Source organism: Procambarus clarkii, chromosome 28, assembly GCF_040958095.1.
Source record: "Procambarus clarkii isolate CNS0578487 chromosome 28, FALCON_Pclarkii_2.0, whole genome shotgun sequence".
Taxonomy (NCBI): Eukaryota; Metazoa; Arthropoda; class Malacostraca; order Decapoda; family Cambaridae; genus Procambarus; species Procambarus clarkii.
In genome coordinates this window covers 42065351-42082576 of record NC_091177.1, presented here as the reverse complement: position 1 = coordinate 42082576, position 17226 = coordinate 42065351, and the positions used below count along the sequence as shown (strand labels likewise).

Here is a 17226-nt window from a genome sequence, read left to right as displayed (position 1 = left end):
TCGCTCCGGACAATTTCTTCAAAAAAATCAGATGTAACTCGAACGAGGAGCAACGGGTTCAAGCTCAACAAGCCACAATGTAAGGCAGAAAACAGGAGATGTGAGATCTTAAATGCAAATCCTTGTCTGAAACTCTTCCTGGACAGATGTAATAGGACCCATTATCACCACACCAGAAATAAATATCTCTTTGATATCCCCAGAGTTAAACTTAATCTGTGTAAACACTCTATGCAAATAAAGGGACCCAGTTTATGGAACTCACTCCCTACTGAATTGAAAAGCTGTCCAACTTTTACATCATTCAAAATCAATACTAAAAAGTACCTAATTTCATCTTCATAGTTTTTCACTTTTTGCCTTAAAGTTGCACTGTATCTATTGCTACCCAATCTCCCAACCTTTATGTTCCCAATTTGAACATCTTTACCATTGTGATCATTGCTGTCTTCTTATATGTGCTGCCAATCTGTTGTATGGTGTTTATAAATCTTGTTTATCTGTATCTTTTGCTACCCAGTCTCCCAATCTTTATGTACCCAATCTGAACATCTTTACCATTGTGATCATTGCTGTCTTATATGTGCTGTCAATCTGCTGTATGGTGTCTATTAATCTTGTTTAAATTACTAATCAAGCTGTCAATGTAATCAATCAGAGCTTTAATATAACAATGTGCTTTAATATACTTACTAAGCTCTCTCATCTCATTTTTCTCTTGCAATGTATCTTTATCATTTATCAATTCTGATAGAAATTACCTACTTAAAATTATCTGCTAAATTAAGGACCTGCCCGAAACGCTACGCGTACTAGTGGCTTTACAAGAATGTAAATACTGTACTATCCAATGTATTCTCACAAACCCAATGTACCTTCTTGTATATATATAAATAAATAAATAAATAAATAAATAAATAAATAAATAAATAAATAAATAAATAAATAAATAAATAAATAAGATGCTTTTTCACCCATAGGGTTGTAAACCCGTGGAACCACCTACCCGTCGAAATCGTAAACGCCAGAACTCTGGGCTTTAAAATACAGCTGGAAAAGATCATCAGGGCAAATGGAGGGGGGGGGGCGGGGTGACCTTTGACAAGCCGACGGCTTCCTGTCCTAATCGAGGCCACTAGTATTAGTGGCCCTTGGGTAAATAAGCTCGACCAAATGCAGTGTATCAATACTGTAATTACATTTAAGGCTTTCTCGAAATACTAAGCATATTTGGGAGGTTTATAGAGATTAACCTTAATAAATTTCAAGTATGCATGAGGTATTTTACGAGACATTAGTTTAAATATCCCGCTAGACGAGGTGTTCGGATTAATTATGATCTGATTTTACCTCTTAAGTGTTTCACAGATAATATCAATAACATTTACATCTTTACTAAATTAATATGTATGATAGAACTTTGAACTAGTAAACAGCAGTAATATATGTTAATAAAATTGTTTAATCTTAACAATGTAATTTTTAAGAACTAGAAAAGATATATTGCAGCCGACCGAACACCGCAGATGGCGCTGTCTTCAGTCAGCTGGTCTGTCATATGACTGATTTTGATTGGTAATATCTAAATATAGGCCATGGCTGTAGTCCAATGAAAACGTCGCTTGATAAACTTTCACAGTAAAGATGAGTAGTGATTGGTTGAGTGTGTCAGGAGAGGGAGGTACGGGAGAGCGGGAGAGCGCGGGAGAGTCAGAGATCAACAGGTTGTTGGGAAGAGCAGCAGCCGCGGCGGCCGCTCAAGTCTTTATTATCAGTAAGTCCTTTTCTGGTGTTGTATATTGCTTTAGTGTACACTGTGCTCTGCGGCCTGCACTCCCAGCTGTGTGGGTCCTGACCACACAGGTAGTTTGTGTTTTTGTAAGGTATATATATATATGTATAGGTCACAAGTCTATACGTCCACCAAGATTAGATATAATATTGATTAGTTCGATAATAATGTGAATGGCGGCGTGTGGAATAAAACCCGTGAAATAACACTTTCCATTATAAATCAGTGAGCCAGCTGGCCTCTACTGCTTAGTTGATATTAGGGCAGAGTGAATGTCTAGAGTCGAGTCGGAGCCAACTCGGCCGAGCGGACAGCACGCGGGACTTGTGATCCTGTGGTCCTGGGTTCGATCCCAGGCGCCGGCGAGAAACAATGGGCAGAGTTTCTTTCACCCTATGCCCCTGTTACCTAGCAGTAAAATAGGTACCTGGGTGATAGTCAGCTGTCACGGGCTGCTTCCTGGGGGTGGAGGCCTGGTCGAGGACCGGGCCGCGGGGACACTAAAGCCCCGAAATCATCTCAAGATAACCTCAAGATAGTCCAAACCACCAGTTTACTGGGGGTGAACTGCTCTACATGGTACCGCCTCTTGTATACACAAAGTGCTCTATGTTTACTCTACATGGTACCGCCTCTTGTATACACAGTGCTCTATGTTTACTCTACATGGTACCGCCTCTTGTATACACAGTGCTCTATGTTTACTCTACATGGTACCGCCTCTTGTACACATAGTGCTCTATGTTTACTCTACATGGTACCGCCTCTTGTATACACAGTGCTCTAAGTTTACTCTACATGGTACCGCCTCTTGTATACACAGTGCTCTATGTTTACTCTACATGGTACCGCCTCTTGTGTACACAAAGTGCTCTATGTTTACATGGTACCGCTTCTTGTATACACAGTGCTCTATGTTTACTCTACATGGTACCGCCTCTTGTATACACAAAGTGCTCTATGTTTACTCTACATGGTACCTCCTCTTGTATACACAGTGCTCTATGTTTACTCTACATGGTACCGCCTCTTGTATACACAAAGTGCTCTATGTTTACTCTACATGGTACCGCCTCTTGTATACACAAAGTGCTCTATGTTTACTCTACATGGTACCGCCTCTTGTATACACAGTGCTCTATGTTTACTCTACATGGTACCTCCTCTTGTATACACAAAGTGCTCTATGTTTACTCTACATGGTACCTCCTCTTGTATACACAGTGCTCTATGTTTACTCTACATGGTACCTCCTCTTGTATACACAAAGTGCTCTATGTTTACTCTACATGGTACCTCCTCTTGTATACAAAGTGCTCTATGTTTACTCTACATGGTACCGCCTCTTGTATACACAAAGTGCTCTATGTTTACTCTACATGGTACCGCCTCTTGTATACACAAAGTGCTCTATGTTTGCTCTCAACCAATAACAATGACGTCAATTAACACACAGCCCAAGACATAGCAGAGATGTCACTAGACACATCACCAAACATGTGTACACTAGTCCACTCAAGACTGGCTGAAGGATGTGACCCTGGTGGGTGGTGACGTCACGTGACCATAGTGGGGGGGGTAATGTCTCATGGTGGGTGGTGACGTCATGTGACCATAGTGGGGGGGGGTAATGTCTCATGGTGGGTGGTGACGTCACGTGACCATAGTGGGGGGGGGGTAATGTCTCATGGTGGGTGGTGACGTCACATGACCATAGTGGGGGGGGGGGGTAATGTCTCATGGTGGGTGGTGACGTCACATGACCATAGTGGGGGGGGGTAATGTCTCATGGTGGGTGGTGATGTCACATGACCATAGTGGGGGGGGGGTAATGTCTCATGGTGGGTGGTGACGTCACGTGACCAAAGTGGGGGGGGGGTAATGTCTCATGGTGGGTGGTGACGTCATGTGACCATAGTGGGGGGGGGGGGTAATGTCTCATGGTGGGTGGTGACGTCACATGACCATAGTGGGGGGGGGGTAATGTCTCATGGTGGGTGGTGACGTCACATGACCATAGTGGGGGGGGGTAATGTCTCATGGTGGGTGGTGACGTCATGTGACCATAGTGGGGGGGGGTAATGTCTCATGGTGGGTGGTGACGTCACATGACCATAGTGGGGGGGGGTAATGTCTCATGGTGGGTGGTGACGTCACATGACCATAGTGGGGGGGGGTAATGTCTCATGGTGGGTGGTGACGTCACGTGACCATAGTGGGGGAGGGTAATGTCTCATGGTGGGTGGTGACGTCACATGACCATAGTGGGGGGGGGTAATGTCTCATGGTGGGTGGTGACGTCACATGACCATAGTGGGGGGGGGGTAATGTCTCATGGTGGGTGGTGACGTCACGTGACCAAAGTGGGGGGGGGTAATGTCTCATGGTGGGTGGTGACGTCATGTGACCATAGTGGGGGGGGGGGGTAATGTCTCATGGTGGGTGGTGACGTCACATGACCATAGTGGGGGGGGGTAATGTCTCATGGTGGGTGGTGACGTCACATGACCATAGTGGGGGGGGGTAATGTCTCATGGTGGGTGGTGACGTCATGTGACCATAGTGGGGGGGGGTAATGTCTCATGGTGGGTGGTGACGTCACATGACCATAGTGGGGGGGGGTAATGTCTCATGGTGGGTGGTGACGTCACATGACCATAGTGGAGGGGGGTAATGTCTCATGGTGGGTGGTGACGTCACGTGACCATAGTGGGGGAGGGTAATGTCTCATGGTGGGTGGTGACGTCACATGACCATAGTGGGGGGGGGGGTAATGTCTCATGGTGGGTGGTGACGTCACATGACCATAGTGGGGGGGGTAATGTCTCATGGTGGGTGGTGACGTCACGTGACCATAGTGGGGGGGGGTAATGTCTCATGGTGGGTGGTGACGTCACGTGACCATAGTGGGGGGGGGTAATGTCTCATGGTGGGTGGTGACGTCATGTGACCATAGTGGGGGGGGTAATGTCTCATGGTGGGTGGTGACGTCACGTGACCATAGTGGGGGGGGGGGTTAATGTCTCATGGTGGGTGGTGACATCACATGACCATAGTGGGGGGGGGGGTAATGTCTCATGGTGGGTGGTGACGTCACGTGACCACAGTGGGGGGGGGGAGGTAATGTCTCATGGTGGGGGGGGTTAATGTCTCATGGTGGGTGGTGACGTCACGTGACCATAGTGGGGGGGGTTAATGTCTCATGGTGGGTGGTGACGTCACGTGACCATAGTGGGGGGGTTAATGTCTCATGGTGGGTGGTGACATCACATGACCATAGTGGGGGGGGGGTAATGTCTCATGGTGGGTGGTGACGTCACGTGACCATAGTGGGGGGGGGTAATGTCTCATGGTGGGTGGTGACGTCACGTGACCATAGTGGGGGGGGGTAATGTCTCATGGTGGGTGGTGACGTCACGTGACCATAGTGGGGGGGGTAATGTCTCATGGTGGGTGGTGACGTCACGTGACCATAGTGGGGGGGGGTAATGTCTCATGGTGGGTGGTGACGTCACGTGACCATAGTGGGGGGGGTAATGTCTCATGGTGGGTGGTGACGTCACGTGACCATAGTGGGGGGGGGGTAATGTCTCATGGTGGGTGGTGACGTCACGTGACCATAGTGGGGGGGGTAATGTCTCATGGTGGGTGGTGACGTCACATGACCATAGTGGGGGGGGGTAATGTCTCATGGTGGGTGGTGACGTCACGTGACCATAGTGGGGGGGGTAATGTCTCATGGTGGGTGGTGACGTCACGTGACCATAGTGGGGGGGGGTAATGTCTCATGGTGGGTGGTGACGTCACGTGACCATAGTGGGGGGGGGGTAATGTCTCATGGTGGGTGGTGACGTCACATGACCATAGTGGGGGGGGTAATGTCTCATGGTGGGTGGTGACGTCACATGACCCTAGTGGGGGAGGGTAATGTCTCATGGTGGGTGGTGACGTCACATGACCATAGTGGGGGGGGGTAATGTCTCATGGTGGGTGGTGACGTCACATGACCATAGTGGGGGGGGGTAATGTCTCAAAGTCATTATGAGACATTACCCCCATTATCAGTCATGATGATGATGATTCGGTCCGTCTTGGACCATTCTCAAGTTGATTGAAAATGTGATCAACATCGACTTGAGAATGGTTCAGGATGGACCAAAACGTCATTGTCTCTTCACCTTCTAGTGTATGGTCTGGCCACTTCTTTTTCTAAATTTCTCAAACCATCCCCTGCTCGCCTTAAACTCTCTAATTTGCATCACATGTTCTAGGGGTTTTCTTTAAAAGGTCTTCTTGCAATTTCCTTGCTTTTTCACAAATGATGGCCTCTGAAACATTATCACCCGCTAACTCCTTGCTGTGTATCCAAATTAATAATAACTGTTCAACATCCTCAAGTGTTTGTGTTCTATGTTTCGTGATTATTGATACGCCTTTTGCCATTTTAGCACTCATAATGTCCTTTTTCTTAGCAAGTATGGTGGATATCGTTGACCGAGATTTGTTGCACTGCCTAGCTAGTTCAACAACCTGTACACCATCTTCATATTTACAAATGATCTCTTGTTTTTGCTCTATGGTCATCCTTACATGGGTTTTCATATGTTGAACCTTTCCACTGGCTTTCTTGGGACCCATGGCATAATATACAGTATAATAATCAGTTTTATGTTCAAAAAGCAAAAAATCACCACAAAAAGGGAATTTCTTATAGGCATGATCGTCACTAAGTGGGCAGCTCTAGTAAACTGAGGCAGATTGGCCCACATCAGTGGGAACCACGTGCTCGGTTGACCCAAACATGTACCAACAAATATCGTTAGTCGATGACACTATCGTAAGTCGAGTCGCATTTTTCGATCAAATTTACATCGTAAGTTGGGGCAATCGTAAGTCGAGGTGGCACTGTAATTAAATATATACTTAAATACACCTTGGGGAACATACACAGATGTTCAACTACACAAATTTATCAACATTCAAATATGTATATACAACAAACAAGAAGTTTAGTACCTGCACACACAGGCAAGGGGAGGGGGGAATGACAGTAGCAGCGGCTGGCTGATGGAACTATCAGTTAACACACACACACGTGAACAACACATCACGAATATAATATAATACAATACAGTAGCATATACAGTGGGACCTCGACTTACACTTGTAATCCGTTCCTAGAAACGTATCGCAAGTCGAAACATTGTAAGTCGAAACAAATTTTCCCATAAGAAATAATGGGAACTGAATTAATTCGTTCCACACGCCCCAAAAATATTAACTTAAAAATAACTTTTATACTGAATACATTTTTCTCTCTAACTACAATACTGTACAGTACGTAAATTAATCTTACCTCTATTGAAGACTCTTGTTGGCTTATGGAAAATGGTGAGGAAGAGAGGTGTTACTGTTTGGAAGGAGAGGCCCCTTCCATTGTAACATGAGGCAGTGATGATTTGTCTGGGGTACACACTCTCCTACACTTTGCCTGCATACCACTAGGACCTGGTTGTGGTTCACTACTTGGTTTGTCTCATTAAAAATTTGTCCATGGAGATTTGTTTTTTCCTTCGTTTTAATATTTGTCTGTAGTGATGCATCACAGTGTCATTGAAAAGGTTAAGGCAATGCCCTACTGCAGCTTGATTTGGGTGATTTGTTTCAACAAAAGTTTGCAGTTCTTCCCATGCTGTACACATTTTCTTAATTTTTGAGGAAGGGACATTCTGTACTGCCTGCTCCTCCACTGAAGAAATTTCCTCAGCTGCTCCTTGTGAAGGGCTTGGAGTTCTTTGGTGGTCAGTTCTTCGCTGTGTTCCTCCACCAACTCCTCAATATCAGCACCATCCAACTCCAAGCCTAATTGCTGGCCCAGAGAAACAATTTCCTCAACAAGAGGATTTCAGGTTCTGGCTCAAACCCTTCAAAGTCTCATTCTGGAACACATTCAGGCCACAATTCTCTCCAGCCAGAGATCATTGTTCTTAGTCACATTTTGCCAGGCTTTGTCTACGAGTTATAAAGCACTACAAATGTTAAAATGTTTTTTTCCAGAACTCGAGGAGGAGGATGTATGTGGCATCTGTCACTTCGACACATCTCCGGAAAAGTGTCTTTCATAAAGCTTCTTAAAATTGACAATGATTTTCTGGTTCATAGGCTGAAGTAGAGGAATGGTGTTGGGAGGAAAGAACGTTACTGTAACAAAACTAAAGTAGTCCATCAATGAATCCTCCAAGCCTGGAGGATGGGCAGGAGCCTTGTCGAGGAGAATTCGGCCTTGAGTGGCAAACTTTTCTCCTGCAGATACAGTATTTTTTTTATGGAAGGGCGAACCACTTCATTTACCCACTCAGTAAAAAATTGCCTCATCACCCATGCCTTACTATTAGCCCTTCACATCACACACATTTTGCTTTTCTGCACATTATATGTTTTGAAAACCCTTGGATTTTCGGAATGATACATAAGCAAGAGTTTAATTTTCAAATCGCCACTCGCATTACCACATAACACAAGAGTAAACCTATCTTTCATAGGCTTGTGTCTGGGCAATGACTTCTCCTTGGTAATGTATGTCTTCTTCAGTAATCTTTTCCAGAATAGCCCTGTCTCGTCACAAACACGTGTTGTGGTAGGAATGTCTCATTCTGCACAAAATCTTTAAATTTGCCAATAAATCTTTCAGCTGCTGGTTTGTCAGAGCTGGCACCCTCCCCATGCCTCACAACTCTATGAATGCCACTTTTTCTAAATTTCTCAAACCATCCTCTGCTCACCTTAAACTCTTTCGCATCTGCATCACTCGTTCCATTTTTTTTTTTTTTTTAAGATCTTCATGCAATTTCCTTGCTTTCTCACAAATGATAGCCTTTGAAACGCTATCACCTGCTAACTCCTGCTCGGATTCATAGTCCTGAGGTTCCAGGTTTGATCCCCAGTACCTGGTTACCTGGTTGATGGGGTTCTGGGAGTTGTTCTTCTCCCCGAGCCCAGCTCGTGGCCGGGCTTGACTTGGGAGGGTTTGGTCTGCCAGGCTGTTGCTAGGAATTCAGATTCCAACCTAAATAAAAGTCATTCTTGTACAGAAAAATCTGCTCTATCCAATGGTGTCATTCAAAACCATATTGGGAATGATGCATATTGAGATATTTTGAGATATATTGGCAGTGATATTAGCATGGATTGGTAGCTGAATGGCTACCCAAACTATTTTTTTTTTTATTACACTGCTGTATTCCGCACCAAAAGTTGCCCTGGTATGCCAAATTTCACACCTCTCTGGGCACTAGTCGTGATTTAACAAAGGGTCAAAGTTGGTAATTTATGTGGTATTTACTCATTAATGGGATGAGAGCCCATTCAATATGGATCTGTTATTTAAGAACCAAAGCAGATTGACCTCTAATATTTTTCAGTGTCATTTGGGGTTTAGGGCCATCTTACAACAAAATTTCATGGCATTTGGAGAGGGTCGAGTGGGAGCCATAGGTGACTTTGGTGATTTGAGATGGAATGACCCCTCATTTACAAAAAACCAAAACGGGCCACTACAGGTAAACTACAAGAGGTAGAGACTGTTTACTTGGATTTTCATTATTCCTGGATGCTAATTAACAATATCAAAACAAAAAATACTGTCTTTGGAGCAATTTATTTTTGGCACACCACGAAAATGCCATTGTAAAGAGTGTGCAGTAAAGGGGTTAATTTTATGCTATGCTTTAGGTGACAATAACTGGTCCTGACCAAAAACTGGTGATTATCATAGTTTAAAATTTTGTAGTCTAAGGTTTCTCTCAAGATGGACATTTTTATAAGAAATGCATTAAAATAAGAAGCACATATTATGTATCTGTCAGTTAAATTACAGTATAAAAGTTTTATATTGGTAGTTTATATCCAAATTTTATGTATTGTATATCTTTGTTGTGCACAGGTGAAGCATAGCAGTCAACATGGGGTCAATCTTCCGTAGTGAAGCAATGGCTCTGTGTCAGCTCTTCCTGTCAAGTGAGGCAGCATACAACTGTGTGTCTGAGCTTGGCGAGATAGGCCTGGTGCAGTTCAGAGACGTGAGTTTGGCAATCCTTGCCAAAAAATTTTGTCTTTGTGTTCAATTTGCCACAGATTCTTATTAAAATAATGGTTGCTTCTAAAATTGATTGATAAGATTTTAATTGGATCCTGTCATTAATACTAAATTTCCATGTTCGTGTGTATAATTTCCTTTGAACAGTAGTGGAATACGTCCTTTAACATTTGCTTGTCTTAACCTTAACAACACTTAAAAGAAGTGTTGAAGGATTAGGAAATCTTGTTCTAACTATAATATCCATTCACAGCTGAACCCAGATGTCAATGCATTTCAACGCAAGTTTGTGCATGAAGTCCGTCGTTGTGATGAAATGGAACGACAGCTTCGTTACCTGGAAAAAGAAATGCTGAAGGATAACCTTCCAATTGTGGACACTGGAGAAAATCCTGAAGCTCCTCAACCTCGTGAGATGGTTGATTTGGAGGTACTGTACAAAGATTATACATTACAGTACTGTATTGCTATTTAATTTTCTGTCCTTAGTAAGTTTGCATTAGTACAGTATACAGTAATGTTTTTATTGTGGGCAGTTTTGGTTTTGATATTTTGAAAATGTTGTTGGGCAGTTGAGCCCAATGGTTTTTGTCTACCTTACCTGGAGGTAGTATACTGTATTGAGATTTCTTAATATCTGTTGTAGTCTCTTATTTCTGCACAATTATATTAATACAAGTCCATCCTGACCAACCTTGTCTCCAACACATTTAACCTTTAAAGTGTGGTTATCATCATACAGTAATCCCTGGGATTAATGTATGATGATGATGGGTCCGCCTCATTTGAGTTAACCAATTTTTACCTGGAAAGTTCAGAAATGAAAAATCTAATTTATTTAGGTTTTTGTTTGCTAGGAATCTCGGTAACTGAAATTTTTTTGTAGTTGAGCAGTCAAAAACTAAAACTTTAATTTATTCAAATTACAGTACCTAAAATTTAGGTTACCACAATTTGGAACACATTTACTTGCATTAATAGGTGTACGTATTACACTGTAGGCTTATTTACAGTACTCACTGTTTTCATAATTTATGTTGTAGTGATCAGTTTTAGATACCTTGGAAGATAAGCCAAATGCTGATGTAATGTATACAGATTTCAGGAATCTACATCTTGTATATGTAGTTGAGAAAAACTAGCAGGCTACACACTTTGTTGCATTTTATTCATGTATATGCTTCTATCTTTAAAGTCCATGTATACCATATACATGGTACTGTATATGCCTGCTTCAAGCATTCTGTACTTAACCTCAATGCACATATTTGATCCACATTGCCTCATCCTCCACAGTCTACCTTGATTATCACTAAATGGTCAGTTATCTTCTGTACTCCTTCAGTCATTATCATGTACTTTACCCACCACACTTGGTAGACTAATACCTCGATGGTTCTTGTACAGAGTACATTTATCTCAATTTTTATATAAAAGTAAAATTGAATTTTTCTAGGGGGGGTAGCATCTTTTAACTCCCTGAAGCTATCACCAATAGTAGTACTGGTACTAGGTCGTATCAGCTGTGGAGTTCTATTTGCCTACTGAAACCAGAGCAAGAACCTTATACCCCCCTCCTCCCCTCAGAGGTGCAGGGAGCTGTGACATTTATTTATTTGTCACCACCAGTTAAGCAACCAGAAAGTCAGCGAGACAAAACAGATCACTGCTGACTTCAATAGAGACCGCAGCCACTAAAACTTCTGAAAGAACTCCCCCAACCTATGTAGACAAACTAGCAGAAGCTCTTTTGCCACACCACCACCACTTGTTTGGGGAAAGGAAGGAAGGAAGGAGGTAGCTCATGGTCAGCCGGCTACTCCAGCCCCAGTTTTATTCTGATGTTAGTGTGTGCCGCATCGTCTCTGCCGCTCGGGCTGTTGTATCTTGATGATTCAGCCGAGTTGTGGATTTTGCCCTTGTTGGTGTTCCTGTACACAGTGAGATGTAGTGTTAGCCTGGTTATTGAGAGTACTTGAAGTTGCATGTACACTAATTCTTTTCTGGCCGAGTTCGAGTCGGTGGGCTTCCGACGGGTCCTCCTGTTCTTTGTTCATTTGGCTGGGGTTACAAATTCTTGCCACCACCTTTGTGACACTGTGCCACTTGTCAAGCCCTTAGTACTGTGGTTCATTTTCTCCAGTTGTCCACACTTGTTTTGTCTCACCAGCCTGCAGTCTTCCCTTGCACTGTTGCTCTTTATTGCTTCTTGGCTGGCTCTGTGGACATGTTCTGGCCCCTGGTCAAGTGCTCTGATTTGGGCCTTTACATATTTCTTTGGGCCTGATCTCCTCTTGCCATGGCTTGGTCCTGGCACCTTGGTGTGGCCTTAAGACTTGCACTTGTGGGGTCCACTGGGCTGTGTTATTGGTTTGCCTGCAGTCTGTTCTTTGGGCCCGTGTTTTTATGGTTGGGCTGCTTTGGGTGCGTTTTTTTTTTTGGGGGGGGGGTTATCAGGCAGCATGGTGTCTTGCCTAGTCCCCGGTGCCCTTGCATAGTTTATGCCATTTTCTTTTCTCAGCAATGGTTTCTCCTTCCTGGTTGGTGCCCAATTTTGTTTCCTTCTCTGTGGGTAGATAACGTCAGGGAGCCACAAGAGGCAAAAAAAAAAAAATATATATAATGAAACGCCGATTTCTGGATGAGCCTTATTGGCTCCCTGACAACATCCCTTCCCAGGGCGTTGGGAATGTTTCCATCATAGAACTGAAGATGGAGCAGACGGGTGACTTGGACTACCTCCCTCTCCACAGACAAGGGGGGGGGAGGTGGGGTGAACAGGCTAGTGTTAATTTCATGAATTTTCGATTGTTTACATTGTTGGGGGGAGTTCCTTTCGTGATTTTGAGGCCACTCTCACTTCTAACCAGGCAACTGCACATTTTGTTTCTCGATTTTCTGGGTGTCTTCTTTGGTGATGGTAAACATGATTAATTTTCTAACAATTTTATCATAATGGCCATCATTCCCAATATCACTCTGAAAGGGCCAGGTTCTGGCTTGTGGTCCTCGGTAGGGAAAATAGAGCTCGGCGACTGGTAGTACCTAATAGTTGGCACTATATCAGATACAGTAGCTTCAGGGAGCCACTCAGAAATGGGCATGTCATTACATTCAATGCTGTTTTTTTTTTACCAATCTATTTGGCATGTCGATAGTTTCCTCTGTGGTACTAAAATTTGTTGTATGCAACAGGCCACATTTGAGAAATTGGAGAATGAATTGAGGGAAGTCAATGGGAATGCTGAAACCCTAAAGAAGAACTCGCTTGAACTGACAGAATTGAAACATGTTTTACAGATCACCCAGATTTTCTTTGATGAGGTGAGTGAATTCACACTGGTTTCTATTTAGTATTGATATTTGATAACTCATTTTAATGACAAATATACAAACATATCTTGAACATACAGTATTTGTAATTTTTTTATCCATAAGTTTTTAAATTCAAAAGTGAAATTATAAAACATGAGATATATAAAATAATGGCAAGGAACTAGTGGTAAAAAATTATTACTTTGTAGTAAAGAAGCGTAACATTGTGTGGCATCAGGGTGACTGGGGCCTGAACCAAGGGAACCCAGTAAAAAAGTCATTTGTACCGGATAAAATATCAGCAAATTGTAACTTTGTTTTTAAAGATACTTGCATAAATATTAATTTTACTCCTATTGCTTATACTGTGGATATTTTTAAAGAGTTAATACATGCATAGCAATCTTTTCATTCCTGTAGAATAATATTTTTAAACATTAAAATAATAAGTTTTTAACAAATTTGTAATAAAATACATTAGAACTGTATTTTCATTTTTTGTTATAAATTTCTCATCTTAAATTCCATGAGAGAGAGAGAGAGAGAGAGAGAGAGAGAGAGAGAGAGAGAGAGAGAGAGAGAGAGAGAGAGAGAGAGAGAGAGAGAGAGAGAGAGCACGAGAGAGAGAGAGAGAGAGAACACGAGAGAGAGAGAGAGAGAGAACACGAGAGAGAGAGAGAGAGAGAGAGCACGAGAGAGAGAGAGAGAGAGAGCACGAGAGAGAGAGAGAGAGAGAGCACGAGAGAGAGAGAGAGAGCACAAGAGAGAGAGAGAGCACGAGAGAGAGATAGCACGAGAGAGAGAGAGAGATAGCACGAGAGAGAGAGAGAGATAGCACGAGAGAGAGAGAGATAGCACGAGAGAGAGAGAGAGAGATAGCACGAGAGAGAGAGAGAGAGATAGCACGAGAGAGAGAGAGAGAGATAGCACGAGAGAGAGAGAGAGAGAGATAGCACGAGAGAGAGAGAGAGAGAGATAGCACGAGAGAGAGAGAGAGAGATAGCACGAGAGAGAGAGAGAGAGATAGCACGAGAGAGAGAGAGAGAGATAGCACGAGAGAGAGAGAGAGAGATAGCACGAGAGAGAGAGAGAGAGATAGCACGAGAGAGAGAGAGAGAGATAGCACGAGAGAGAGAGAGAGAGATAGCACGAGAGAGAGAGAGAGAGATAGCACGAGAGAGAGAGAGAGAGATAGCACGAGAGAGAGAGAGAGAGATAGCACGAGAGAGAGAGAGAGAGATAGCACGAGAGAGAGAGAGAGAGATAGCACGAGAGAGAGAGAGAGAGATAGCACGAGAGATAGCACGAGAGAGAGAAAGAGAGAGAGAGAGAGCACGAGAGAGAGAGAGAGAGCACGAGAGAGAGAGAGAGAGAGAGAGCACGAGAGAGAGAGCACAAGAGAGAGAGCACGAGAGAGAGAGAGAGAGAGAGAGAGAGAGAGAGAGAGAGATAGCACGAGAGAGAGAGAAGAGAGAGATAGCGAGAGAGAGAGAGAGAGAGAGAGAGAGAGATAGTACGAGAGAGAGATAGTACGAGAGAGAGAGATAGTACGAGAGAGAGAGAGAGATAGTACGAGAGAGAGAGAGAGAGAGATAGTACGAGAGAGAGAGAGAGAGAGATAGTACGAGAGAGAGAGAGAGAGAGATAGTACGAGAGAGAGAGAGAGAGAGAGAGAGAGAGATAGTACGAGAGAGAGAGAGAGATAGTACGAGAGAGAGAGAGAGATAGTACGAGAGAGAGAGAGAGAGCACGAGAGAGCACGAGAGAGAGAGAGAGAGAGCACGAGAGAGAGCACGAGAGAGAGAGAGAGAGAGAGAGAGAGAGAGAGAGAGAGAGAGAGAGAGAGAGAGAGAGAGAGAGAGAGAGAGAGAGAGAGAGATAGTACGAGAGAGAGAGAGATAGTACGAGAGAGAGAGAGATAGCACGAGAGAGAGAGAGAGAGATAGCACGAGAGAGAGAGAGAGATAGTACGAGAGAGAGAGATAGTACGAGAGAGAGAGAGAGATAGTATGAGAGAGAGAGAGATAGCACGAGAGAGCGAGCGAGAGCACGAGAGCACTTGAGATACGTCTCATGAAGTCCTATTTAAAATGATTAATTTAAACAAATGAGAAATCATAAGCCACATTTTTAGCGTTGATATACAGTATTATTGTTTACATCTTTCATGAAGGGTACAGTAGGTGTGTGTTGTTGCCTGACTCTGCCAGCGAGTCATTGTGTGGGGGGACCTGTAGCAGAACAACCACCACCACCACCGCCTTTTTGTACCATTCATATTAACAAAATCTTTCTCAAGAAAAAATTCATTTTATAAACCTTGGAAGACTTAAATTTACCATTAATTCCTTGTCATTTATTCTTGCATTCATTTAATATGCTTAATTTCCATATTGATTGTGTTTAAACATGGGTAAATATTAAATATTTTGTCCTTCGTATATAAAAGGTCTTGATCATAAACAAGTTTTGTCTTTTATGTTAACTATGTTTAATGGGTTTAATGCTTTACGTGTTTGGGTGTAATATCCGATAAATTATTTTGGTCATCTCTGATATAAAGAATTACAAATAGGCTCGTTTGTTTCCCTCGTTTGCCGATTCATTAATGTTATAGATACTCTTTGCAGCATTAATATTACAGAAGATTAGAGAAAACATGTAGGAAATATTTTGAGCTCAACATTTTGTACCAGTAATTTTATAATGTTAGTTTTGCTCTTTATTCAGTTTGTTGGAGCTCGTACTTTTTAGTTGCTTCATGCTCTTGTTTTGAATTTGCTTTCCGTGACCCAGTTTTTGTATGTTGTTGCCATATTGAGTGAGTAATGCTAGTGGCCTTCTGCATGTAGTGAGTATTCATATCAATAGTCTAATTGATATTTAAAACAAAATCATCGTACAAGAAACATGACGTCAGGTTTTGAATAATATCACTGAAGGAGTACAGTATGTTATGGTAAATTAAATTAATGTTATAATTTTGTGTGTTTTTATTACAGTAAAGCTTTAACTTTAAGTGACTTTAAGCTTATACAGCCCCAGAAATTTAATACAAATCTTTATATTTAAGGAATTCATAGACAAAATTCTAAATCGAATGCTTATAAAGAAGCTTCATAAATGATTTCCTTTAGTAAGGCTCGACTGAGCATGTATTAAGCTGTAAAAATAAGGATAGATAAACTGCATATTGAAATCATGGTCAAAATGTGATTATCCAAACACCAGTTACAAAAGTGGCAGATTTGTTAACAAGAGACACTGAAATCCTCGAGTGATAGTGTGTAGCGAATATTGGCAAAACACATTTGTTACATATTTAACAACTTCAAACTAAGACATTCAAATTTGATGCTGCTGAATCTAAAAGTATTGTACAAGCCTGAAATTGTGCAAGTTGGTTAAAGTTGCTTGTGAGTGGTATAAGAGAGGAACAAGGCCATGCTCTCAGGCTGGATAGTTAGTGACAAAATAAAAACTACTTTTTATGATAAAATTATCATTATTTAATCCTTTTGTTTTTTCTGCTTTAAATCTTTAAATCATATTAATTTTGAGAAAGGCTGTGATTGATAGATGAACCTGTTGATAATGCAAATGAGCATTATCAACAGGTTCAATATAACTCAATAATAAACCGATAAACCTCGGAAAAAAAAAGTGTGATTATGAGACCCACCCGGGTCTCATAATCACATTCTGACTACAGCTTAAAATTAGACATTAGTTACATGATCTTACTCTGATCAGGAATTAAAGTATAATAGGAATGTAGTTTTTCTGTGGGAAACAAAATGTGCAGTTGTCATAATAGCAAGTAAAATAATTTTATGCATTAGTGTTTTTAATTAAGTATATCATAGAAGTTGATTGGAACTCTACAGTATCCTCCATTATGCACCACCTTGTATAAATTGTCGTAAAGGAACTTTGAAGATCCTGTCAAAATCATTTTTATCTCTGCTGTAAAAATGAATACTGTATACGGACTGTAAGGTAAGATAGACTTACTGTTCAAAAG

The 17226-nt window shown here is 42.2% G+C and overlaps 1 protein-coding gene across 3 annotated transcripts in view; it reads left to right on the top strand.

Annotated features, from left to right (window-relative positions):
* Positions 1-1655: 1655 nt before the first annotated feature.
* The window catches only part of LOC123755067 (V-type proton ATPase 116 kDa subunit a 1), a 73890-nt gene continuing 58319 nt past the window's right edge, over positions 1656-17226 (top strand). For 2 of the 3 annotated variants that reach the window (XM_069332955.1, XM_069332953.1), the window contains exons 1-4: positions 1656-1774; positions 9735-9870; positions 10141-10317; positions 13083-13211. In XM_069332955.1, the coding sequence (XP_069189056.1) occupies positions 9754-9870; positions 10141-10317; positions 13083-13211 (423 nt within the window). In that variant the 5' untranslated portion in view covers positions 1656-1774; positions 9735-9753. Of the gene's footprint in view, positions 1775-1844; positions 1864-9734; positions 9871-10140; positions 10318-13082; positions 13212-17226 lie in introns of those variants that run through there. The other variant, XM_069332954.1, reaches the window with a different exon arrangement.